Genomic DNA, 27,298 nt, shown 5'->3' with positions numbered 1-27,298 from the left:
CACACAATCAACTTGGCCTCGCATTAAACACCAAGAAAACTAAAATACTCCAACAGGCTAAGAATCACCAGGATCCTGCTCCCATAATTCAGATTAATCGAGACCCTGGAGACTGTCGAGCAGCTGAGGTAAAGTAAGTGCTATCTGTAGCAGAAAGCCAACACCGACAAGGAAATTCACCACCACCCTCAATGTGCCAGTGCTGCTTTAGAAAAACGTGCCTTCGAATATTGTGACATCAAACCAAACTTCTCGTGTACCAGGCTGTTATCCCTGCTCTCTTGTACAGTGCCAAAACTAAGGTCATGAACAGTAGACACCTCGAGATTCTTGACAGATACCATCAACGGTGCCTCTGCAAGATCTTCCAAACCAAGTGGGATGCCCAACACACCAACATCAGTGTTCTGTCCCAAGGCAAAACCTCCAGCATTGAAGCTATGATCATCCACCACCAACTCTGTTGGGCTGGTCACGTTCTTTGAATGCCACAAAATTGACTCCTGAAGCAGGTCATGTTCTCACAACTGAGCCATGGCCAACTGATATGGGGAGGCGGGGGAAACACTTCAAAGAAACCCTCAAAACTAACATGAAGTGCAATATTGACATAAAACTCTTGGGATGCCCTTGACTAACCAAAATGAAAAAGGATCCCAGTATTTTGAGATCAATGGAGACAACAGGAAACTGAGAAACAGGAAAGGAAAGAACGTGGCACAGCCCGACTCGACGATCCATATCTGCCCCTTCCACTGGGAAACGACTGCCTCAATTGAGACCAGATCTATGGATCTCAGATCGGTCTCATTAGCCACCTGCGGATGCACCAGTGATAACTGGCTATCATTTTATGGTAGCCTGACCCAATTCAACCCTGACTCTGCTACTGTCTCCTGACCACAAGTGAGTAACTGACCAGTATACACAGGCCGCCTGTGGCCCGGCCCTGATAAGATGTGTATGCACATGTGACACATGGCAGTGAGGGGGGAATCACTGCATTTAGGCCACCACCATCACTAAGACAAAACACGGTCAGAATCCTGTCTCTGCCCTTCTGGGACATGAGCAATGACGTGCAGAAGAAGATTAGAAGATTAAAGAGTCATAGATTTTAAGGCCAGAAGAGAATTATGATAATCTACTTGGAGCACCCCCATAACAGAGGCCAGAGAATTTCACCCCGTCGTCCCTGCATCAGCCTATAATTCTGGCTGAAGAGATCCTTTAGAAAAAGATATCTGGTCTTAATTCAAAAAGAATCAAAGTGATGGAGAAACCACCACATCACCCAGCAAGTTGTTCAATTGTTAATTACTCTGACTGTTGGCAGTTTACACCCTTATTTCTAGTCTGAATTCCTCTAACTTCAGCTTCCAGCCACTGGATTGGGATATGCCTTTGTCTGCCACATTGAAGAGTCCTCTACTATCATGAGCCTTTTCCCCGGGCAGTTACTTGCAGATAGCGATCACGCCATCAAAAACCTTCTCTTGGAAAAACTAAATAGATTGAGCTTATTTTTAGTTTCTCACTGTAAGCCAGGTTTTCCAGACCTCAAATCATTCTGAACCTCTCCAATTTATCACCAACATCCTTTTTAAAAGTGTTGACACCAGAACTGGACACAGTGATCTGTAATGGTCTGCATACAGAGGTAACAGCACCTCTCCTACTTGATATTCTCTTGCTTATGCATCCAAGGGATTGCGTTTGTTCTCTTAACCAGTGCAAGGCCCTGGAAATTCATGTCCAGCTGGTATCCACTAGGACCTAAAGTCTCTTTCAGAGTCACTGCTTTCCAAAATACTCCCCATTCCCAGAAGCGTGACCCAGTACATTCTTTGTTACTAAATGTGTGACTTTCACATTTAGCTGTACTAAAATGCATGCTGTTCAAAGAAGCCCAGCTTACCACATGATTCAGATCCCTCTGTAGAACTAACCCCGCCATTATTTACCTTTCCACCAATTTCTGTGACCTCTGCAAACTTTACCAGTAATTATTTTATACTTTCTGCTAGAACACAGGTAAAGATAGCGATTAGCACTGAGTAAAGAACAGATCTGAGGGACCCCACTTAGAACACCCTCACAGAATGATTCCCCATTTAGAATTTCTTTTTGAGATGTAGGAGACAAATTTTGAACCCATTTAATATGGGCTACATTGGTTCTGTACAGTGTTAATCTTTTAATCATGTCACATGGGACTAAGCCAAGTGCCTTATGGAAGTTTAAGTATATTATCTCAAAACTATTTCCTTTGTCAACCAGACTTGTAAGCTCATTAGAAAGTGATATTGGGTTAGCTACTTCCCATAAAATCATGTTGACTGGAATTAACTAACTAATTCTTTACCGATTACATCCCGTATCGGCCTTTCCACATTTTGCCTGGCTCAGTGTTAGACTGTCTGAACTAGAACCACTCAGTTCATCCTTTTTAATACTGGCACATTAGGTTTTTCCAGATTCAGCAAGACCTGGGATGGCTCAGTCCCAGACTGACGTGTCATTAGAGGAAGTTTTGAAACAAATTGATAAATTAAATAATAAGTCACCAAGACCAGATGGTATTTACCCAAGCGTTCTGAAGGAACTCAAATGTGAAATTGCAGAACTATTAACTGTGGTTTATAACCTATCATTTAAATCAAATGTACCAAATGACTGCAGGATAGCTTATGTGACCCCAATTTTTAAAAAGGGCTCTAGAGGTGATCCCAGCAATTACAGGCTGGTAAGCCTGACTTCAGTACCAGGCAAACTGGTTGAAACTATAGTAAAGAACAGAATTGTCAGACACGTACATCAACATAATTTGTTGGGGAACAGTCAACATGGTTTTTGTAAAAGGAAATCATACCTCACCAATCTACTAGAATTCTTTGAGGCGGGGTCAACAAGCATGTGGACAAGGGGGATCTAGTGTATTTAGATTTTCAGAAAGCCTTTGACAAGGTCCATCACCAAAGGCTCTTAAGCAAAGTAAGCTGTCATGGGATAAGAGGGAAGGTCCTCTCGTAGATCAGTAACTGGTGAGAAAAGATAGGAAACAAAGGGCAGGAATACATAGTCAGTTTTCAGAATGGAGAGAGGTAAATAGTGGTGTCCCCCAGGAGTCTGTACTGGGAAAAGTACTACTCAGCATATTTTTAAGCAATCTGGAAAATGGGGTAAACTGAGGTGGCAAAATTTGCAGATGATACAAAACTACTCAAGATAGTTAAGTCCCAGACTGAAGAATTATAAAGGGATCTCACAAACGTGGGTGAGTGGACAACAAAATGGCAGATGAAATTCAATGCTGATAAATGCAAATGCACAGTGGAAAACATAATCCTAACTATACATATAAAATGATGGGGTCTAAACTAGCTGTTACCACTCAAGAGAGAGCTCTTGGAGTCATTGTGGAGAGCTCTCTGAAACCATCTGCTCAAATGTGCGACAGCCATCAAAAAAGCTATCAGAATGTTGGGAATGATTCAGAAAAGGATCGATAATAAGATAGAAAATATCATATTGCCTCTATATAAATCTGTGGTACACCCACATCTTGAATACTGCGTGCAGATGTGGTCGCCCCATCCCCCAAAAAATATATTGGAATTGGAAAAGGTTCAGAAAAGGGCAACAAAAAATGATTAGGGGTATGGAACGGCTTCTGTATGAGGAGTGATTAATTAGAATGGGACTTTTCAGCTTGGAAAAGAGATGACTAAGTGGGGAATATGATAGAGATCTATAAAATCATGACTGGTGTAAACAAGGAAATGTTATTTACTCCTTCTCATAACACAAGAACTAGGGGGTCACCAACAGAAATTAATAGGCAGCAGATTTAAAAACAAACAAACAAACGGAAGTATTTCTTCAGACAACACATAGTTAACCTGTGGAACTCTTTGCCAGACGATGTTGTGAAGGCCAAGACCATAACAGCATTCAAAAAAAGAACTAGATAAATTCATGGAGGATAGGTCCATCAATGGCTATTAGCCAGGATGGCCAGGGATGGTATCCCTGGCCTCAGTTTGCCAGAAGCTGGGAATGGGTGACAGGGGATGGATCACTTGATGATTACCTGTTCTGTTCATTCCCTCTGGGGCACCTGACATTGGCCATGGTTGGAAGACAGCATACTGGGCTAGATGGATCTTTGGTCTGACTCAGTATGGCCATTCTTATGTTACCTTTTCGTAATCCTCCTCGCAGAACTTGGCATCCTTCTGCATGATTTCATGCAGCCGTGCCTTCACTCTGTGCTGGCAGCTGCTGAGGGAGTCGCTATCACTGTCCAACAGCCCATTCATATTGGCACTTTTTACCATTTGCACCAAGATGGGGGTTAGCTCTCCCTCCAGAGCCAGGAGACCCTAGAGCAGAACAGAAGAGGATTTCAGCTCAGTAGAACACAAGCCAACACATTTTCTAGCAAATTTCATGACTAGTTTCTCCTTCAAGTCATCAAATGAAATCCTAGCTGTTGAGGATGGTTTTAACAGTGTTTAGGGAAGTGCCAAAGATTCTGTCAGTGCAATAAGAACTGTTGTAGGTTTTGGCTGGAGCAGTCCTTGGCTGCCTACTGCATCCTTGAGTCACTGACTTCTAAAGGGGTGGAACCATTTATACAATGAAAGCTCCTTGCAAATCAGATTCCAGAACACACTAGGATTTCCCATTTGTCTGAGTGGTATCCACAGACACTCCCAACCTGATCCCTACCCCACACTGTCATTTGGAACATTTCACTGCCCATTTACAACCAAGTGGTTACCAGAGACAAAAAGCTTAAACCAGGGGTGGCCAAACTTACTGAGTCTCTGAGCCTCATATGACAATCTTCAGAAGTTCGAGAGCCGGGGCATGCCTGCCAAGGCTCGGGGCTTCATCTCCCACAGGAAGCGCCCCCTGGGGTTTGGGGCTTCAGCAGGAGTGGGGCTGAAGCCTCAAGCTCTGGCAGACTCTCTCTGTAGGACTGAAGCCCTGAGATCAGAAGCCCCTAACCCCACCACCCCGCCACAGGGCAGAACCCCCGAGCTCCCGCCCAATCCGGTAAGCAGAGAATGGAAGGAGGGGCTCTGTGAGTTGCATTTTAACTGTAAAAAAGCCACATGCAGCTCATGAGCCACAGCTGGCCACCCCGCCTTAAACTAAGCAGTCCTCTGAGAAACAACCTTCTAAGCAACAAATACCTAGACGCATACAAATGGCTCTGGCATCATGCATACCCACGATACCAGATGAATAACTCCCCCAGGGATCTGAATGATTCATTACCAGGCTTCAACTACTGCTGCAGTGCTGTCAAATGCAGCAGAAATAGGAGGATCATACTGCACTGCCAGAGCTGTCCCATGCAAATGTACAGTCTCTGAAGTGTGGACAGTCTCAGACACGCCCATTAGAACAGCAAAGGGGTTACCCACAGGAGAGCTCACCCTGCATATCACCTGGGCCTGCTTTAAAAGGAAAATCATTATTGAGACCTATCTAGTGGAGTTTTGTAGCAGCTCCAGACGGTGTAGATCCTTTGCTGCTGGCCATCATCCCTACAGCCAAGAACCACCTCTGGGTTATCTGGGCTGCAGCAAACATGGCTGTGAACTGCGCAGATGCCATAAGAGAGGAGTCACCTTTGCAAAAGCTGCTGCTGTCATCTGAACCCTGCCCTCATCTGAAGCATAGATCTTGAGGTCATGACGGTAGGTGCTATGCAGTCTGAGCAGGCCACACCCTGGGAAGCCAGCATAGTCACCTGGAACAAAGAGCAGAGACTCAAACACAACTTTCAAATACCAACAGCTGTCAGCTGCTAGGATCTGTCGGAGTTAAATGCACCTCCAAAATTCTACTCCTTTAGGGAACAGATACATTCCTGAGACAGTTACAGTTCTCTGCAAAATTCAGTCACATACACACTTACTCAGTCTTTGGGTTTGCACAGACTGCAACTGTGGTAGGGAAGGCCCTGGCACAGGCTGAAAAAACAGGCTAAGAGTTCTACTGATCCACTGCAGGATGGGACTGATCCATGTAGTCCTAGCTGGACTGGGCCAGGGAGCAGAGAAATCATCATATCCAGGAAGGGTTAGTGTCAACGAGTTACTGCTATTAGAGTGGGTCCTTGTAGTGAGGCGCAGGGGCCTCCCACTGAGCAAAAGGGAACCCACTACACAAACCCACTACAACCCTTAATTACTTGAAGGAAACAAACACCCGAGTCAGTGATTAGGGGCTAAAGAAGACACCTGGGTACTCAGAGCCATTCCTATTGACAGCCCATTACTAGCCCCTGAACGACAAACTGCAGGGTCAGTTTACCCAGTGTCATCAGGGGAGCATCCCTGTCTCTACTAGAGTCTCGGGTGGGTGGGGGGGGAAATCACATACTGTATGACTAGAGTTGCAAATAAAATCTTTTCTTCCTGGGTCTGGTTTATTAACAGACTAAATTAACTTCTATTTGCATTACAAACCCCTTTCTGTTCATGCCTGTCCTCTGTCTTCCACAGCCCTCTTTCCAGGGACAGTGACTAGTCATTACTAAAGCTGCGAGTCTGTCATGGAAGTCAAGGATTCCATGACTTTCCGTGACTTCTGCAGTAGCTGGTGCTAGCTCAGGGACTGTGCAAGCCGGGCAGCCCCAGGGCCAGTAGCAGCAGTTTGGGTGTGTGGGAGGGGGCTCAGGGTTAGTGCGGGGGGGGGGGGGGTGCTTACCTTGGGCTGGGGGGCCCCCCAGCTCCCACTAGCATGAACCTCCTGCAGCTCCTAGATGGCAGAGGGGTCTCCACGTCGTACACTGCCTGCAGGCCCGTCCCCATAGCTCCCACTGACTGAGGTTCCCAGCCAATGAGAGCTGCGGCAGCCGGCACTTGTGGCGGGAGCAGTGGAGACCCTGCCGCCTAGGAGCTGCAGGGATGTGGAGCCAAGTAGGAAGCCCCTGCCAAACTCCCCCCCCGCCCCCGACCAGTACCAGCAGGGGTCCCAGGCCACACGCCACAGCCCAGCTCCCCGCTCCTCCGACATCTGCTGTAGAACTGATAAAAGAAATTGTTCATAAGAAAAGGTTTATGAATGAAACAACTTTCATTCATAAAACGGTCACCCCAATAACTAGCTAACTGACAATTAAGATGCTTGTTAAGAGCCATAGCTGTTCAGCCAGCTGCCCTTGTAAATTTCACTTTCAATCCAATTGCTGCTTAAATCACTGAAACTTGCACTATTTCAACAATTATAACTTCCACTCACTGTTTGCCATTCATTATACTTGTCCATATAGTAACTCAAACTCCATTTTAAAATGCTCACTCCATTTTGTAAAAGCCTGCTGCAACCTTCATTTTGCAAAACCCTGATGTAATCTTATTAGTTTAGATGTGCGAATGAGGTACGTATGGATGATGGAATCAACCTCCAGCCCCAGCCCGTCCTGATGAAATAAAGTGTAAAAGCCAATGGCTGAAGATGCAGACAACAGCCCTGACAAAGCAAGAAGAGTCCACCCTAAAAAGAAAAGAACAAAGGTACAACTGAAGGAACATCAAAGCCAGGTCCCAGGCTGAAAGTCATGTCTGCAATTGATGGGTGATCAATCACACCGAACCCAGAGGTGGCGTGACACAGCAAGACCTGTAGACTCTGGATTCAAACTAAAGCCTACAAAAAGGATGGCTGAGATGGAAGACTTTGGAAGGTAACATTCTGCTGCCAACATCGAGCGACAGCAGTGCATGCCCGACAGAGACCCAGCCCTTCCTCCTGCCTGGCTTTCCTGGCCAGTTAGCCACCACAAGCTACGATCCCAAGCCACGAACTCAAGCTACGTTCAGGACTGGTAACTATCCAGCAGCTGTAGAAAATATAAATTTTGTGTGTGTGTGTGTGTGTGTGTGTGTGTGTGATATATAAATACACACACACAGAATATTTATTTTTATATATATATATAAAAAAAAAATAAAAAAAAAAATATTAGGTATGAGCTAGTGGTTATAGATCAAATTGTTATCACAATAAATGTGGGATTTTTGCCTTGTTCCCTAAAATGATCCTGTGTAGTTTTGTCTCCATCACACCTCGGGGGTCCTGTCCCACCCCCTGAGCCCCCGTGTCCCTCTGGCCAAGTTTTAGTCAGGGCAGGTATTTTTAGTAAAACTCATGGACAGGTCACGGGCCCATGAATTTTTGTTTACGGCCCGTGACCTGTCCATGACTTTTACTAAAAATACTCGTGACTAAAACATAGCCGTAGTCATTACATCTCTTGGCTTCAGGGGTCCACCATAGCACCAGGCAGTCCCTGCCCCTCTCACCAGCTTCTGACCATATGCGCACTCAGACCCCACACCCCGGTCCTTGCCAGCAGAAACCTAAGTGCCACTGCTGTTCCCGTTGGGTCTCACGGTGGAGACACAACCTGCTCTCCCCCAGGTCTCATTTTGAGTACACAACAGGACCTAGCTTTTATTTTTTTTCCCTTCTTCTCCCTGCAGGGCTTGCTCTCTACCTACTCATGTAATTACACACATTTCCTAGGCACTACACATCAGAAAGCCTGCTCTTAAAGGAGACAAGACTGTTACAGGATGAGAGGCAGAGAAGAGATGCCAGAATCAGTTACGTACTCTAGTTGCACCAGCATAGCCCTTATTGTCTCCAGGTTCGTCTGGTTCCCATTATACTGTAAACTGCAGCACTATGTATATTTACAGACTTCATAAACTACAGTAGCGAAGCAGCAAGGCTCTCGGAAATAGCATGCAAGCCTGCACATCAGAACAAGAACGGCAAACATCTCACTGTGCAAGCACATGAAGATACCTTGTGCACACAAAGCTGGAGCCAGCCAGTCCGAAGTCAAGCATTTCTAATGGACTCTCAGAGTTTAAGGCCAGAAGGGACCATTAGATCATCAAGTCTGACTTCCTGTATATATCTCAAGCCACCTCTGCATGGAACCCAATAACTTGTGCTTGATGAAAGCATCTTCCAGAAATGTACCAGTCTTGATTTGAAAACATCAAGACTTGGAGAAACATAGAAGAGTAAGACTGGAAGAGACCTTGAGAGGTCATCTAGTCCAGTCCCCCCTACTCCAGACAGGGCTATGTAATAACTAGACCATCCCCGACATGTGTTTGTCTAACCTGTTTTTAAAAAACCTCCAATGACAGAGATGCCACAATTTGTTCCAGTGCTTAACTACCCTGACAGTTAGGAAATTTTTCCTAATGTCCAACCTAAACCACCCTTGCTGCAATTTAAGCCCATTGCTTCTGGTCCTAGCCTCAGAGGTTAAGGAGAAAAACTGTTCTCCCTCCTCCTTGTAACAATCTTTTATGTACTTGAAAACTGTTGTCATGTCCCCTCTCAGTCTCCTCTTCTCCACAACAAACAAACCCAATTTTTTCAAGCTTCCGTCATAGGTCAGGTGTTCTATAGCTGTAATCGTTTTTGTTGCTCTTCTCTGGACTTTCTCCAATTTGTCCACATCGTTCCTGAAATGTGGCGCCCAGAACTCCAGTTGAGACCTTATCAGCACAGAGTAGAGCGGAAGAATTACTTCTCATAACTTGCTTACAAGACTTCTAATAACACATCTCAGAATTATGTTTGCTTTTTTTGCAACAGCATTACTCTGTTGACTCACATTTAGCTTGTGATCCACTATGACCCCCAGGTCCCTTTCCGCAGAACTCCTTTCTAGGCAGTCATTTCCCATTGTGTATATGTACAACTGATTGTTCCTTCCCAAGCAGAGTACTTTGCATTTGTCCTTATTGAATTTCATCCTGTTTACTTCAGACCATTTCTCCAGTTTGTCCAGATCATTTTAAATTTTAATCCTATCCTCCAAAGCACTTGCAACCCATCCCAGCTTAGTATTGTCCGTAAACTTTATACATTTTAAAAAAGGCTCCAGAGGCAATCCTGGAAATTACAGGCTGGTAAACCTAACTTCATTAGGTTGAAACTATAGTAAAGAACAGAATTATCAAACATACAGATGAACACGATTTGTTGGGAGGGGGTGAACATGGTTTCTGTAAAGGAAAATCATGCCTCACAAATCTATTACAATTCTTTGAGGGAGTCAACAAGCATGTGGACAAGGGACATCCAGTGGATATAGTGTACTTAGATTTTCAGAAAGCCTGTGACAAAGTCCCTCACCAAAGGCTGTTAAGTGTAGTAAGCAGTCATGGGATAAGAGGGAAGGTCCTCTCATGGATCAGTAAGTGGTTAAAAGACAGGAAACAAAGGGTAGGAATAAATAGTCAGTTTTCAGAACGGATCTCCCAGGGATCTGCACTGCGGCCAGTGCTGTTCAACATATTCATAAATGATCTGGAAAAAGGGGTAAATAGTGAGGTAGCAAAATTTGCAAATACAATACTACTCAAGATAGTTAAATCCAAAGCAAACTATGAAGAGCTACAAAGGGATCTCACAAAACTTGATTAGTGGGCAACAAACTGGCAGATGAAATTCAATGTTGATAAATGAAAAGTAATGCACACTTGAAAACATAATCCCAACTATATCTATAAAATGATGGGGTCATAATTAGCTGTTACCACTCGAGAGAGATCTTGGAGTTATTGTGGATAGTTCTCTGAAAACATCCACTCAATGTGCAGCAGCAATCAAAAAAGCTAGACAGAATGTTGGGAATCATTAACAAAAGGACAGATAATAACACAGAAAATATAATGTTGCCTCTATATAAATTCATGGTACGCCCACATCTTGAATACAGCATGCAGACTTGTCGTACCATCTCAAAAAAAGATATATTGGAATTTGAAAAGATACAGAAAAGGGCAACAAAAAATGATTAGGGGTATGGAACAGCTTCCGTATGAGGAGAGATTAATAACACGGACTTTTCATCTTGGAAAAGAGACGACTACGGGGGGGGGATTATGATTGAGGTTTATAAAAGCACGACTTGTGTGGAGAAAGTAAATAAGGAAGCGTTATTTACCCCTTCATAAAAACACAAGAACTAAGGGTCACCAAATGAAATTAATAGGCAGCAGGTTTAAAAAAACAAACAAAAAGAGAGTTACTCACCCTTTTTGTAACTGTTGTTCTTCGAGATGTGTTGCTCATATCTATTCCAGTTAGGTGTGTGCACGCTCCGCGTGCACGGCTGTCGGAAGCTTTTCCCTAGCAGCTACCCCGGCTGTGGAGCCCCCTGGAATGGCACCAATATGGCGCTCTATATACGACCCTGCCGGCCTGACCCCCACTTCAGTTCCTTCTTGCTGGCAGGCAGGGGGTGGGGAGATGGAATACGTATGAGGGATGAGCAACACATCTCGAAAAATAGTTACAAAAAGGGTGAGTAACCATTTTTTCTTTGAGTGCTTGCGCATATCTATTCCAGTTAGGTGACTTCCTAGCCTTACCTCGGAGGTGGGGTCGGAGTCAAGGTATAGCCGAAGTACCGCTCTGCCGAAGGCCGCATCATCCCAAGATTTATGGATGATGACGTAGTGCAACGTGAAGGTATGCACTGAAGACCACGTGGCAACCCTGCAGATTTCCTGGAGAGGTACATGGGCCAGGAAGGCTGTCGAGGAGGCCTGCGCCCTTGTGGTGCAAGCTGTGATGGCAGGCGAAGGAACCTTCGCCAAGTTATAACAAGGGTGTATACATGCCGTGATCCAGGAGGAGATCCGCTGGGAAGAGACTGGCAAACCTTTCATCCGCCCTGCTAAGGCAACGAACAACTGGGTTGTCTTGTGGAACGGCTGTGTGTAGTCGATATAGAAAGCAAGCGCCCTCCTGACATCCAGTGAATGCAGCCGCTGTTCGCAGGGACTGTTGTGTGGTTTTGGGTAGAAAACCGGGAGGAAGATGTCCTGGCTAACATGGAAGCGGGACACCACTTTGGGAAGGAAGGCCAGGTGAGGCCTAAGTTGCACCTTGTCCTTATGAAAGATAGTGTACAGAGGCTCAGATGTAAGGGCCCGCAGTTCAGACACGTGTCATGCCGAGGTGATAGCCACCAGAAAAGCAACCTTGCAAGAGAGGTAGAGAAGCTAACAAGAAGCTAGAGACTCAAAGGGAGGGCCCATGAGGCAGGAGAGGACTAGGCTGAGGTCCCAGGCCAGAATAGGGGGCTTCATCGGGTCATGTATCTTTTCCAGACCTTTCAGGAAACGACCCATGATGGGTGTGCGAACACCGAGCACCCAGAAACACCCGGGTGGAACACTGAGATGGCCACGAAGTGGACCTTGAGGGAACCAAATGCTAGATGCTGGTCCTTCAGGTACAGAAGATAATCTAGGATACAAGGGATGGGAACCTGGAGTGGAAGCGCCTGCCTTTGGGCACACCAGCTGGAGAACCTCTTTCATTTCACCCTGTATGTGGCTCTAGTAGACGGCTTGTGGCTCTCCAGAAGCACCTGTCTCACCGGGTCTGAGCAGGCGAGCTCTGCCTGGTTCAGCCACAGATCCTCCAGGCCACGAGGTGGAGCAACTGAAGGTCCGGGTAAAGGAAATGACCATGGTTCTGTGAGATGAGGTTGGGAGTGAGAGGTAGCCATACCAGTGACCGGACCGAAAGGTCAATGAGGGTGGGGTACCAGCACTGGCGAGGCCAAGCTGGGGCTAACAGTATGACTTCCGCTTTCACAGAATCATAGAATATCAGGGTTGGAAGGGACATCAGGTGGTCATCTAGTCCAACCCCCTTCTCAAAGCAGGACCGATCCCCAATTAAATCATCCCAGCCAGGGCTTTGTCAAGCCTGACCTTAAAAACTTCTACGGAAGGAGATTCCACCACCTCCCTAGGTAACGCATTCCAGTGTTTCACCACCCTCCTAGTGAAAAAGTTTTTCCTAATATCCAACCTAAATCTCCCCCACTGCAACTTGAGACCATTACTCCTTGTTCTGTCATCTGCCACCACTAAGAACAGTCTAGATCCATCCTCTTTGGAACCCCCTTTCAGGTAGTTGAAAGCAGCTATCAAATCCCTCCTCATTCTTCTCTTCCGTAGATTAAATATCCCCAGTTCCTTGTGGACCTTGAGAAGCACCTTGTGGATGAGCAAGAATGGCGGGAAGGCGTATAGCAGTTGACCAGACCATGGAATCATGAACGCATCTGCAATCGAGCCCGGGCTGTGGCCCCTGAAGGAGCAGAAGGCTGGGCACTTCCTGTTGGCTCCCATGGCAAACAGGTCGATTTGGGGAAACCCCCAGCTGTGGAAGATGGAGTGGATTATGTCTGGACAAAATCAGCCACTCGTGTGAGGAAATGTCTGCTCAAGCTGTCTGCCAGCACATTCTGAATGCCTAGCAGGTATGAAGCCTGGAGAGGGATGAAGTGGGCTAGACAAAAATCCCCACAGTAGGAGGGCTTCCTGACAGAGAAGAGACCATCAGGCTCCGCCTTGTCTTTTTATATAAAACATGGCCGTGGTATTGTCCCCATCAGTACCGCTACGCAGTGGCCCTGCAAGCAGGACAGAAATGGTTGGCAGGCGAGGCAGACCGCCCTGAGTTCTTTAATGTTGATATGCAGAGCCAGTTCCTCTACCTGCCACAAGCCCTGAGTCGTCAGGCTCCCGAGATCCGTGCTGGGCTGGGGAGCGCGGACGCATCCCTTACCAGAGTCAAAGTGGGCTGGGGAGGGTGGAAAGGAACCCCAGCGTCTACCATGAGGGGGATCTAGCCACCAATGTAGGGAATCGAGGGTGTGCCTCAGGATGGTCAGCACCATGTCCAGACTTCAGGGCCACCCATTGGAGGAGTTCCTACAGGGCCCTGTAGTCCATGGGTGGTGGTCCAGATGTGGAAGTACTGCCACCGCCTTGTCAGGGGACGATGAGGAATAAGCCAATGGCAGGACCAATTCCATGACAGCCTCTTGATCCTCCAGAACCGGGTCCTCCTGAATGCTGGGTGTAGCGTCCACCGGGGGAATGTGGGGTTGGATCCGGGTCCTATGGTGGGCAGCTGAGGGTTGCCTCAGGGAGGCGAGACCCTGAACGGAACGATAGAGGGACGCCAGGAGGGGAACCTTGGGCCTGATGGTACACCCAAGGGTCCAAAATTGCCACTGGGACTGCCAGTAGGCGCCGAAGCATCCTGCCTTAGGCTCCCCGGCCCCGATCTGCGCGCTTCTGATGCCCCCAATGCCCTGCCTGATCTGAGGGAGGGTGATCTCGAGTGTGATGGCCAAGAGGGAGCGGTCCTACACTGCACCAGGGAGGCTCTCTCCTCCAACAGATGGGATGGGTGCCAAGAAGGGTAGCAAGGTCCGGACGGTGACCGGTGGCGCGGTGCAGGGTGGCGCTGCTGCAGGGAACGACAGTGGGATGTGGAGCGGTGCTGGGAGGTTGAGCAGCGCCACGACTAGGAGCTTCGCCTTGGTGGGGAACGGTGCCGCGATGTAGAGCGATGCTGAGATCAAGGCCGGTGCTGAAGTGGGGACTGGTGCCAGGAGCGGGAGGTGTGCTGCAAGCAGGACTGGTGCCGCAAGGTGGAGCGGCACTGGGATGGCGTGTGGTGCCGTTGCAGAGAGTGGTGCCAGTCCACCGAGCGATGTCTGGAAAGTGCAGGCTGAGGTTGGTGTTGTGAGCGATGCCACGAGGTCACAGATCAGGACCTGGACCTCGAGCAGGACCACAACCTGTCCACCGACAACCACCTTGAGCAGGAGCAGCTATGAGGGTCAGGACTGCAAGACCAGTGCCGCGAGTCAGACCAGTGCCACAAGTTGGACCAGCATGGGGCATAGGTGCGATGCCGGGACTCAGAGCAGCGCCGAGATCCTGATCGGGGAGCAGACAGCCCAGACATGACTGGCTTGCCTCTGGACGGTGCCGGGCCTCGAGGTAGCGGAGGTCTCGAAGTTGGAGAGTTGGGTGCTGTCATCTCAATGAGCCCCCTAGTGGCTTTGAAGGTGTCCGGCGTGGAAGGCATCATGACCTCCCCCACCTGCAGCTGCGGTGAGTCCAAGAGCACAGGGCTTCCTGGGGAGACCAGGGCCTGTGGGGGTTGAGCCCAGCCCAAGGGTCTGTCGGCCATAGGCCCATGTCCTGCACTGTCCCCTGCCTGGGGTGCAGTGTCTGTGACAGGCCGCTGCGGAGACTTGCCCTGTTTCTTATGGGCACCTGGTAAATGAGAGTGGTGCTGGGGTGAACCCTTTTGGGGCCCAGGAGACCACTGGCCCCTGGGTAGGCATACAGAGTCCTTTTTCGGTACCATGGATGGCACCACCAGAGGAGCACTCTGCACCAAGGTGCTCGGGGCCGGGTCCTGCTGCAGACGGAGGGCTGACTCCATAGGAGTTGTTTTAAATCAAATGTCCCTCTCTTTCCTAGTGCGACGCTTGAAGGCCTTGCAGATCTTGCACTTGTCTGACTGATGGGCTTCTCCCAGACGCTGGAGGCAGGAGTCGTGGGGGTCGCCCGTGGGCATAGACTTGAAGCAGCAGCTACAGGGTTTGAAGCCCTGGGACGGCATGCCCTGGAGCCCTGCGGACGCGTTGGAGGGGAATTCCCCCCAACCACTAACGACTACAATTAAAAACTAAGAGAACGATTAACTAACAATGGGTAACTATACACGAAGATAAGCAGAAGAGCTAGGGATTAGTGGGACACTTGTGAGCAAGGGACCACTGTTCCAACAACTGTCACTGGCGGTAAGGAGGAACTGAAGCGGGCGGGGGGGAGGGTTGGGCAAGCAGGATCGTATATAGAGCACCACATCGGCGCCATTGCAGGGAGCTCCACAGCCGGCCTGACGGGTAGCTGCTAGGGAAAAGTTTCCGACAGCCATGCGTACACACACACACACACACACACACACACACACACACCCCCCTCTACCTACCTACCTGGAACTGATATGAGCATGCACTTGAAGAAGAAAGGAAGGAAGTATTTCTTCTCACAATGCAGTCAACCTGTGGAACTCTTTGCCAGGAGAAGACTCTTTGCCATTGTGAAGACCAAGACTATAACAGCGTTCAAAAGAACAACTAGATAAGTTCATGGAGGGTAAATCCATCCATAGCTATTAGCCAGAATGGGCAGGAATGCAAAACCATGCTCAGAAGTGTCCCCTAGCCTCTGCTGCAATTAGTTGGGAATGGGCGACAGGGGATGGATCACTTGATGATTACGTGTTCTGTTCATTCCCTCTGAAGCACCTGGCTTTCGCTGCTGTGGGAAGACGGAACACTGGGCTAGATGGACCTTTGGTCTGACCCAGTATGGCCATTTTTATGTTATGTTAAGCGTATTCTCTATGCCATTTTCTAAATCATTGATGAAGAGATTGAACAGCAACAGAGCAGGACCAATCCCTGCTGGACCCCACTCAATATGCCCTTCAAGTTTATCAGTGGTTCACAGTCAATTACCCTCTGGGAACAATTTTCCCACCAGTTATGCACCCACCTTATCCACTACTTCCCCCTCGACACTTTGTTCCAATAGTTAATCACCCTTACTACGACCCAAAAATTGTCTGATTTCTCATTTGAATTTGTCTGGCTTTAGCTTCCAGACACTGGTTCTTGTTCTGCCTTTCTTGGTTACGTTAAAGAACCCTGTAGATCAAGTCACCTCTCAGTCTTCTTTTTGACAAGCTAAACAGAACGAGCTCCTTAAGTCTCTCCCTGTAGGCCATTTTCTCCAGCCATCAAATCATTTTTGTGGCTCTCTTCTACACGCCCGCCAATTTTTCCATTATTCTCTTTAAATTGTGGACACCGGAACTAAATGCAGTGTTCCATTATCAGTCTCACCAAGTCTATATACAAATGTAAAAATCACCTTCCTGCTCCTACTTCCCTCTTTATACACCACAGAATCACATTAGAATCATAGGTTTCACAGTAGCAGCCGTGTTAGTCTGTATCCGCAAAAAGAAAAGGAGTCCTTGTGGCACCTTAGAGACTAACAAGTTTATTTGAGCATAAGCTTTCATGAGCCACAGCTCACTTCATTGGATGCATCTGATCCATTCAGAACAGAAAATTTCTGGCAGTTAGGAACTGAAACTTCCTTGATCAACTTACTTTTACACGCTTCAGCTACAGCAAACTGCTTGCACAGATATCAGATAATCTTTCCATAGACACCTTACACGACAACCTTTGTACAATATTTGCTGCAAATATATAACAGTGCTTGCAACAATGATCTATACGGTCACAGGTTATGTCAGTAACGTCACGCCAACCTAGACCTCCCTCACTGCAACTTGAGACCATTGCTGCTTTTCTGTCATCTACCATCACTGAGAACAGCCGAGCTCCATCCTCTTTGGAACCCCCCTTCAGGTAGTTCAAGGCTGCTATCAAATCCCCCCTCACTCTTCTCTTCTGCAGACTAAACAAGCCCAGTTCCCTCAACGTCTCCTTGTAATTCATGTGCCCCAGCCCCCTGATCATTTTCATTGCCCTCCGCTGGACTCTCTCCAATTTGTCCACATCCATTCTGTAGTGGGGAGCCCAAAATTGGATGCAGTACTCCAGATGAGGCCTCACCAATGTCGAATAGAGGGGAATGATCACGTCCCTCGATCTACTCGCTATGCCCCTACTTATACATCCCAAAATGCCATTGGCCTTCTTGGCAACAAGGGCACACTGCTGACTCATACAGCTTCTCGTCCACTGTAATCCCCAGGTCCTTTTCTGCAGAACTGCTGCCGAGCCATTCGGTCCCTAGTCTGTAGCAGTGCATAGGATTCTTCTGTCCTAAGTGCAGGACTCTGCACTTGTCCTTGTTGAACCTCATCAGATTTCTTTTGGCCCAATCCTCCAATTTGTCTAGGTCACTCTGGACCCTATCCCTACCCTCCAGCATATCTACCTCTCCCCCAAGCTTAGTATCACCTGTACCCTCAGCAAGTTCACAATTCATCCCATCATCCAGATCATTAATAAAGATGTTGAACAAAACTGGCCCCAGGACTGACCCCTGGGGCACTCCGCTTGATACCGGCCACCAACTAGACATTGAGTCGTTGATCACTACCCGTCGAGCCGGACAACCTTATAGTCCTTTCATCCAATCCATACTTTTTTAAACTTGCTGGCAAGAATAGCGTGGGAGACCGTATTGGGACACTGGGAACTTATGTTCAGTTGCTTGTCCAGTATGACCCCTCAATCCTTTTCAGGGTCCTTGCTTTCTAGAATATAGACCCAACTCTGCAGGTATGATCTGCATTCCTTGCTCCTAGATGTATAACTTTGCATTTGGTTGTACTTAAGTGCATTTTCATTGAATGATACCAAGCTATCCAGACAGCTCTTGTGACTGTCCTATTATTATTGACCACACCACCAATCTGTGTCATCCACAAAGTTTTATCAGCAGTGATTATATTTACTTCCAGAAGTATTGATGAAAAAGATGACTTCCACCAATTCCTGCAGCATTCCATTAGAAATACCCCCACTTGATGATGATTTCCCCATTGACCACCACTTTTTGACATCTGTCACTCAGTTCTTAATCCATTTAGTGTGTGTTCTATGGATACTACATACTGCTAATTTTTCAAATCAGAATGTTGTGTGGTACAAAGTCAAATGTCTTCAAGAAGTCTTATATCTATCCAGTTACCTTTATTAACCAAACTTGCACTATCAAAGACTGAAATCAGAGGTTTGTTTGACAAGACCTATTCTCTATAAAACTAGGTTGATTGGCATTAATTATATTCCTAGTCTAATTCTTCAATAATGGTAACTAGCCTATAGTCACCCAGGTCATCCCACTTTCCCTTTTTGAATATTGGCACATCAGCACTCTTCCAGTCTTCTGGAATTTTTCCAGTATTCCAAGATTTATTGGAAGTTAACATCAGCAGGTCAGAGATCTCCTCAGCCAACTCTTTTAGGACTCTCGGGTGCAAGTTCTCCAGACCTGCTGGATTTTAAAACATTTATCACTAGTAGATGTTGTTTAACATCCTCCTCTGTTACAATGGACTGGAAAGTAGTTAGTCATCCTTGTGTGACACAACCACATCATCCTTCTTCTCTCCAAACACAGAACAGAAATAGTTACTGAATTAAAGCAGTGGTGGAGCCCTGAGCCACATATGCTACTAGAGCCTAATCAAGAGAAAGTATTCAGATGCATGCATGCATCCAGTCACCACTGGTGATTAGCAGGCTATGTGTGGCCTCTGTGTACAGTCAGAGACCAGAACTGATGAGCAGCACAAGAGGGAAAGCTCACCTTGGCCTCCAGGGTACATACAGCGAAAGGCCCGACCAAGCTCTTCTGCCTGGACCCTTCCTGCTGGGGTCAGCTCTCCACCCCATTTCAGCACCAGTAGCAGAGATGGGGAGGGCTCCTTACGGGCATCTAAAACAGATAAACAGGTAGTCACCATACTGTAAAATAGGGGCACAAACTCCAGAGACCAGAGGGCCTACAGGGCAGCGGCAGATGAGTCTCGGCATGTGCATGATTTCAGTGGGCGCTGGATCAACGAGAGCCTGTCTAATGGACTTCAGTGAGGGCATGATTAGGGGGCTCTGGATTTTGGGGACATAGGGGTCAAATTTCCAGTCTTAATGACAGAAGTTCAAGACAGAGCATGTGAACTCCAATCCACCCTAAGGGATGGGGGTATGGCATAAAGCATTCAGGTGTTAGCTCCAGTAGGTCTTGCCATAGTGGCAGAGTAGGCATGCATTTGTCCTTCTGACCAGCACTCTGCTCAGTTCCCACCACCCCAAAGGTGCAGTCCAAGCTGGGGTGACAGAGCAGCACACAGGTACTGAGCCCCAGGGATTAGAACCAGTCTGAGAGGGAGTGCGTGTGGGGTTTTTAACCTTCGTCTTCACTGGAAGCTTTTGGGTGTCCACGAGGCAGGTAGGTTAGCTGCACCTTGCGGTTAATGCCAGAGAAATGTCCGTACCTGTCACAAAGGGAGATAAATCAATATCCAGGCCCCATAGCCAGGGACACTCAAGCTCCCCGCAATGCCCTTCTTACAGTCCTTGGACGTGTTCATTTCCTGGCAGCACCACTAAGTGGCCAAGTTGTGCACTGGTGCTCTACATCTGTGACCCAGCATACAAAGCTGGCAGGTTTGCCTGCTGCCTCATTTAACAAAATGGTCTGAAAACAGAAGACTTTTTTGGACTCAGAAATTAAGAGTGTTTGAAGCCCTCTGGACACTAATTTCTATCTATACCTTTGACAGATAAATACAAGGTCCCATAGTGCTGCCTCCTAGGCCCAAACAAGGTGAGATCTGGTCTACTTATTAGATTTGGGCTTCTGTATGTTAGGAGATGCCATAAGACCACCACGTCACCTGTTATGTTGGCCCCATAGGCTATTCTGGATTTGGCCTTGTTTGCCTTACAGAGGTACTGGGTTCACCAGGCCCACATCAAGATTTCAGTTTTCCTTTTGTCGCGCTCTTGGCACTAGAACAACCTCACTGAGCAAAGCTACCTCCATTCCATTTGCAGATCTCTAGACAGAGGACACTATATGCACAAGTGCTGTGCATCAAGGGGATGATTTTTCCTTTTCTCCAGCAGTGGAAGTTCCCAGCTGTCACAAGAGCATTGCTAGGTCAGGGTGCTGGGCCTTTCTACATGAAAACCAGAAGACATCATGCTTACAGTGCCCAAAAAATAAGAAGTGGTGCTTGTGGTGCGAGAGTTTCGGAGCAAGCCCTGCTGGTGTCATCCTCCAGATACTGCTGCCTACAAGGAGGCTGCAGCCTCTGTCACCCCTAGGGGACTGGCCAGGCAGGACATGAGCAGCACACAGTGCTTCAGTAACGCGTCTCCCTTCTGTAGCTGCACTATTATCCGCCGGGGAGTAGGTAGCCCTAACATGAGCCTCCACCCCACGCAACTCGCTCTTACTCACATTTCCAGGACAGTTTTTAGCTGCTCCAGTTTGGACTTCCTCTCCTCGATCTCACAGTCATTGTGAGTTCCCAACTCCACCACCAGCAGGCGCGCAATATCCAGCACTTCCTGTCAGGGATAACAAGCACCATCTATCATGTACCCAGAGAGCTTGCACCCCTTACCCTTCCAGTGCCCCAAGGCTATGGACACCCAGCCCCACAGTCACCAACTCTCCTTCCAGTGTGCCAGGGAGGATGGGCACTCAGATAGCATGCACCTAGCTCCATGGCCACTCACATCATTGAAACGGTTTCCCACATTCATCTGTGGGGACATTTTTATTCTCCAAGACACAGCTTTAGCCGGGATAAGTTAAGGCCAGTTCTGGTTTCTTCCACCTTCAGGTTGCAGCTCTGTCCTGCTCAGAAGCAAACACAAGCCTTCAATTCCTCCAGTTCTCGAAGTTTGAGGCGCTCTCTCACCGAGACAGCACCGTGATGGGAGAGCAGCAGGACTGACATTATTGTGATTCTACAGCAGTTCATCTTTCCTCAGGTTCTTGCCCATGAGCAGTCCCTGCTGGAAGCTAGTGACATGACCTGCTGTGTATGTGATGGGGAGAGTGCTCAGGTAGTGCTCCTCCCATTGACCATCCCCACATAAAGCTTTCTCTGGGATCCAGATCACCCAGGTCTTCTGTACAGTGACCCCAGGGAGGTCTTCCCCTCACCTGCAGCTGCTCTGGTTTCTTCAGCTTCAGCTTCCCTGTCTTGTAGCCATCATATTTCTCAAATAATTCGAAGAACCTAAACAGACAGACGGACCTAGTCAGATTTTCAGTTCTTCCCATGCCAAGAGGATGGTCATCCCTACATATCCAGCTATGCCTCTTCAGTGAGAGCTGGCATGCCTATAGGCTCATTCCTGCCCCCAGAATTTCCAGGAAAACAGGTGCTTTCAGCCTGAACTAGGAGAAGGAAAGAGTAGCCAATGGTTACTCTCCTTGACAGGGGCCCTTCCCTTTGCAAGTGCCCAGCAGAAAGTCCAAGATCTTGTACTTCGAACAAGCCTTCATCCCGAGCTGCCCTCTCCCAGTGCTTGCATGGAAAATGCAGGAGCTTCCTGGGGCAGGCTAGATTGACTGAGTGAAAGATATTAGCTCTGAATGGAGCTAGAGAAAGCACCACTTCCCATGCAGTGGGCTCTCATGCTTGGTCCATGATCTCAGCAGCTAAGCCCTCTACCTATCATTTCTCTTGACTCCCATACCCCTTCTGCTGCACCCATTACCTAGAGTGTTTAACCTCCATCTTCATCTTCTGCTTGGGGGTGCGGTCTCCATGCCGTATCACTGCAATAACACAGCGCAGCTCCATCCTAGCGTGGGAGAAACCAAAAAGCATAAGCCCTGTCAGGAGACAGCACCCTTTCCATATATTCCTCCTTTTCCCATTCCAACACCTACACCAACACAAGGAGACAGATCCCAGACTTGTGGAAACCCCTTTTGCCCCCATGCTCTCAGAAGTCTGCTTCAGTATTAGAAAGCCTACACCAGATCTGGGAGAATCCCCATCATCAGATGCGGTAACCCCAACCCAGACTGGCACACAAGTTCAGAGCCTGCAAGACAGGAGCCAAAATGCTACAGCCACATTAACACCACAGCAGACAACAAAGTCACAGAATTCACAAGCATGACGTGCAAGCATGAAACAGCAGGAGATTCTGGTGGTGTGAGCTGGGTCAGATGTTAGGGCAGCTGTACGAACAGAACTTTGGACTGTGCCAAACTGCTTTCAGGAAGTGCACAATCCCATTTTGGGAACACAGGAATGGCCAGACTAGACCAGACCACTGAGATACCAGTCTCTACCTTTGGCCAAGACCAAACGGGAAAACCATGCACCAGGCAGTTCTGGGACAGCCTGCCCCAGAGCCAGTTTCCTCTGATCCCCATTAGTTAAACCAGCTTATGCCCAGAAGCAGGAGCGATGACATTGCTTCCAAAACTTTTCAATAATTACTACAGTGACTCTGGCTGTGCTTATTATCCATATAAATGGCCAGTCTTTTTTTGAGTCCTATGTAGCACTTTGCCACAATATGCAATTGTGGCAATGAATTCCACAGGCTGTCTTGTGTGAAAAAATATTTCCTTTCATCAACTTCAAATTTGCCACCTTTCAATTTCATTGACTGCTCTCGACAAGCTTTCCCAGAATACAAGAATAAAGAGAAGTTCCTGATCTACCTTCTCCAGATCAGTCATTATTTTATATATTTTTATCCTACCCTCCTATTTGTCTCCTCTCTAAGGAGACCTTTTCTCTCTCTCTCTTCATAGGAGAGTTTTGTCAGGCTCCTGTTCATTATCACCCCTCTCTACACCCCATCTATTTCTGGTACAACCTTTTTACGACAGGGTGACCAGAACTGACCACAATATTCTAAATGGCATCATGATACTTTCACTATATTGTTCTCCATCCCATTTCCTCAGTATCCTACCAGGTTTGTTTTGACTGCAGCTGCACACTGAGCAGGGGGCTCACGCAACTGTCACCATGACACCCATGTCCCTTCCCTGAGTGGATATCGTTACTTTAGAACCCTCGAAGGCATATGAGTGGTTCATATTATTCCTCCAATGTGCATTAGTTTGCATTTCTCAGCACTCAATTTCATCCTTCATTGTGCTGCCCTTCCCTAGCTTGATTAGGTCTCTCTAGTGCATTACAGTTTGTGTTCTGCATAGACCCAAATGCTTGGAGGGGAAGCACAATGCTCAGGGGGAGTATGACAATCCTTGGCTACCCATGGGGGCACCCTTTGCTGGGGCTAACAGATACTCACATGGTGCCTGAAGTTGTGGGGACAATGGGAATATCCTCTGCCTCCGTTGGGATGGACCAGGGAATCTGGAACTGGGGAGCCAATTCCCGCATGATTATATTCCTGGAACAGACCAGAACACAGGAATTCCATTCCCTTAGCAATCTGCACCCAGTGACAAGCTCCCCTAGAATCCCCCTCCACCACAGCCTTGCTCAAAACCCATTATGCCACAGATGGTGCTTCCTTTAGTCCTGCACACACTCTCAAGTCAGATTTTCACATCAGACCCAGCAGGAGAGCTCCGGAGTGCAGCAGGTGTTGGCATCCTTTGCATCAGTCCAAACAAATGCTTTCCATGTATCTCCAGTACAATAGCTGGGTTCGTAGGTTATAAGAAGGCCAACTCATTTACAGTTGATATTGGCTGGCAAATCTGCATCTGAGAGAAATTAACCCCTTACACCCTGGAGCTTCCCCATCCTAAGCACTTACAAGTTTCAAACACAAAGCAAGTGTTCCCTGCTGAGCAGTTTGCCGAGCTCGCCAGAATAAGGTGAGCAGGGTTATACCACATACTTGGAGGAGCTCCCTCACACACACACACACACACGCGCGCGCGCGCTCTGGCTTTAGCTCTTTACATACCCAAGAATTTTGGCGCAGTCATCATAATACTTCATGGAGTTCTTCACAAAGCTGAACCCATTCACATCACAGACAAAGGAGTGGCCATTCGCCCGCAGAAGGTCAAACCCACACACTGTCTGCTGCATGAGGAGGCAACAAAGGACAAGGGATTCAGACAAACCTCCCCAAAAGCTCAGGGTATGGGGCAGCCAGCACAGGCCCAGCCCAGCAGCTGTGAAAGAGGACTATGCAGCACAGGCCTAGCCAATACACTGTGCAACTTGGCTCCTCAGAGGCCTTCCAAGCTCTGCTTTCTCTGGCAGGAAGGCTAGGACTCTCTGGCTTCAGCACCCCCACACCACCAATACATACACTTCATGGATTCTGGGAGAAAGAGACAGAGGAGTTACTTACCAGTAATTGGCCCTTTCAGGTAAGCCTGTCGGATAAATTCACACCTATCGGATCAAGGGTCTGCACCATGAGCAAGTGAACCAGGATAACAGAACTGTCACAATAAGCATAATCTCTGGGTGCCAGGTCAAGAGTATATGAGAAATGACTACACTCTTGCTCTCAGTCCTTTGAGCTCAAACCTCAGCTGAGGGAAAAAGCCACATACAGAGCTCTGAGAAGCAGCATTACAAAGTCCTATGATGAAGAAAGCACAACTACTATGTAAGCTGTCTTAAGTCTCAGCTGAGTGCACTGGACATCTCCAAAATGTACATGAATGTCTGCTAGGTCATAACAACAGCAATACATAGCCCATTTCATTTGGTCCGTTACCCCTCAGAGGCTGTTTGACTCCTGGTCTCACCGGCATACAGCTCAGAAGTGGGGAACTTGTGGATAGGTTTGGTTCCATACAGACAGGGTCCCATATGTTCTGCAATTCCACAGCCATGGCACTTGTGTGGAACCGTTTTCCACAAGCTTTTCTCCTCAACCACAAGGGCTAGAAAAAGGAGATTACTTACCAGTAACTGGAGGTTCGAGATATGTGGTCCTGGTCTGAATTCCAAATGTGGATGCGCACTCATGCCATGTGCTGCAGCCAGAACAGTTTTGTATTGTAAAACGTCCTTTGACCCGCACGTGCATCGTGCCTTGTCCACGGATGCATCCAAGACTATAAGAGGCCGTGCGGGTCGATGCTGCTCCAGTGTCCTCAAGAATGGCCTGGACCTCCTTAGGGAGCCCAGACAGCTAGAGACAGCAGTTGTGACCAAGTACTATGCCAGTCGCCCATGAGTACGATGCAGTGTCGGCAGCCTGTACAGCTGTCTGGAGGCTCACCTTGGTGAGCAGGTGACCTTCGTCCAGCAGCACCTGGAAGTCTTGCTGTTCGTCTGGCAGTAGAAAAGCTGAAACTCTGAAAGCTTTGAATGTGAGAGGAAGTCATATTTCTCCAACAGGGCCTGGTAGCTGGTGATGCAGAACTGCAGCCCCACAGAAGAGTAGACCTTCCTATCCAAAAGGTCCAACTTCTTGGCTGCCCTGTCCAGAAGAGTGACTTGAGGTGGTGTTGGCGAGCATGTTTGGTCGCTGCATGAACCACCAGTGAGTTGGGAGGTGGGTGCGTGAAAAGGAAGTCCGTGCCTTTAGACAGGACAAAGTATCGCCTCTCTCCAAGTGCTTGGTGGTAGGGGCACAGTGGGCTGGTGTATGCCAGACCATCTGTGCTGGTTGCAGGATGGCTTCATGAATGAGGAGGGCAGTCTGTGAAGGTCCTGGTGGTTGTAGGAGGTCCAGTAGCTGATGTTGTTTATCCTCAATCTCCTCCCGCATAAGCCCAAAAGCTATGGCCACACGACGAAGCAGGTTGTGGTATTGTTTATGGTAATCGGGTGGGGAGAGGGAGAGCAGGATCAGTGCCTCATCTGGCAATGAACAGGCTCCAACAGGGACCCAAAGTACCAGTTGCACTATGTCTTCCTCCCCTTCACAATAAACAGAGGAGGGCGTGGAGCAGGTAGCCGATAGTCGGCAGGATGCCGCCAGAGGCACACTATGGTCCCAGTACAGGTCCCATGGAGGCTAGTAGGACCAAGCATATGGGTCGCTGTGCAGTGGCAGACCCCGGAGGGAACCATGGCTCAATGAGGATACGGTGGTCGGCACCTGGGATCTGGACTGTGAGACTGGGCAAGTGAGAAGGAGGGATCTGGCTCCGAGAAGCACTCAGACTCGGAGGATGGCAGATTACCCACTGGGCCAACAGGCCCATGCCCAGAGGCCACGGCCAATTGGGGGCCCCGGAAAAATGGGCGCCCCTGCACCCCAACCTGCCTGCCTCTCCTGCCACGGAGCACGGGAAGCCCCCGTGACCAGACCCCCACTCCCTGGCAGGAACGCTTTGGGGGGGGAGGGGGGAGGGAGGAGACTGCAGGCGGAAGGGGTGGTGAGGGGCCCCCCCCGACTTGCTCTGGTCCAGGGCCCCACAAAACCTAATCCGCCTCAGTGGGTCTGGTAGGGGTGGAGCCGACAGCGTTGGCAGTGCAAATCGTGTGGAAGAAGTGTGCCACTCAGGAAGGAGCAGGAAGGCAGGACTGAGGTGTCCAGGGGACCAGAGAGCAGCAGAGAATCAGAGTATGGAACCAACAGCTTCGCAGTAGGTCTCAACAGTTCCATGAATCCAGATGTGTGGCGGGGGACCACGTGTGGTAGTCTGAAGGGGCCAAGTGGCGTGGACAGTGCCGATGGCTGCTGTGATAATGGCACCGGAATAGTGACCATGGCTGAAGAACATGTCTGGATGCATGCACCAAGAAAGACAGCTGAACCAGTGCAGCTGCAATGCTTGGGTCTCCTATCCACATTATTACTCTAATGGTGCAGAGGAAGGGGTTTTCAAGACTGGCTCTAAATGGTGCAAACACCCTGAGAAACGCAACCCTGCGAAACTCAAGGAGCAATTCCACATGCAGGCACAGGACC

General features: G+C 48.3%; 1 protein-coding gene across 27 annotated transcripts in view; it reads right to left on the bottom strand.

The window, feature by feature from the left end:
• Positions 1-27,298, bottom strand: part of PPIP5K1 (diphosphoinositol pentakisphosphate kinase 1) — a 199,230-nt gene that overhangs the window by 154,612 nt on the left and 17,320 nt on the right. For all 27 annotated transcript variants that reach the window (XR_006284115.1, XR_005227113.1, XR_005227115.1 and 24 more), the window contains 9 exons: positions 24,377-24,498; positions 23,750-23,851; positions 22,184-22,270; positions 21,624-21,699; positions 20,910-21,019; positions 19,853-19,938; positions 19,251-19,379; positions 5,646-5,767; positions 4,203-4,385 (listed from right to left, as the gene is read on the bottom strand). Coding sequence is in view for 24 of the 27 variants with exons in the window: in XM_037911084.2 (XP_037767012.1) it covers positions 4,203-4,385; positions 5,646-5,767; positions 19,251-19,379; positions 19,853-19,938; positions 20,910-21,019; positions 21,624-21,699; positions 22,184-22,270; positions 23,750-23,851; positions 24,377-24,498 (1,017 nt within the window). In the remaining 3 variants the exon portion in view is untranslated. The remainder of the gene's footprint in view (positions 1-4,202; positions 4,386-5,645; positions 5,768-19,250; positions 19,380-19,852; positions 19,939-20,909; positions 21,020-21,623; positions 21,700-22,183; positions 22,271-23,749; positions 23,852-24,376; positions 24,499-27,298) is intronic.

The sequence above is a fragment of the Chelonia mydas genome, chromosome 10, assembly GCF_015237465.2.
Source record: "Chelonia mydas isolate rCheMyd1 chromosome 10, rCheMyd1.pri.v2, whole genome shotgun sequence".
Taxonomy (NCBI): Eukaryota; Metazoa; Chordata; order Testudines; family Cheloniidae; genus Chelonia; species Chelonia mydas.
This window is presented reverse-complemented; position numbering and strand designations above follow the sequence as displayed.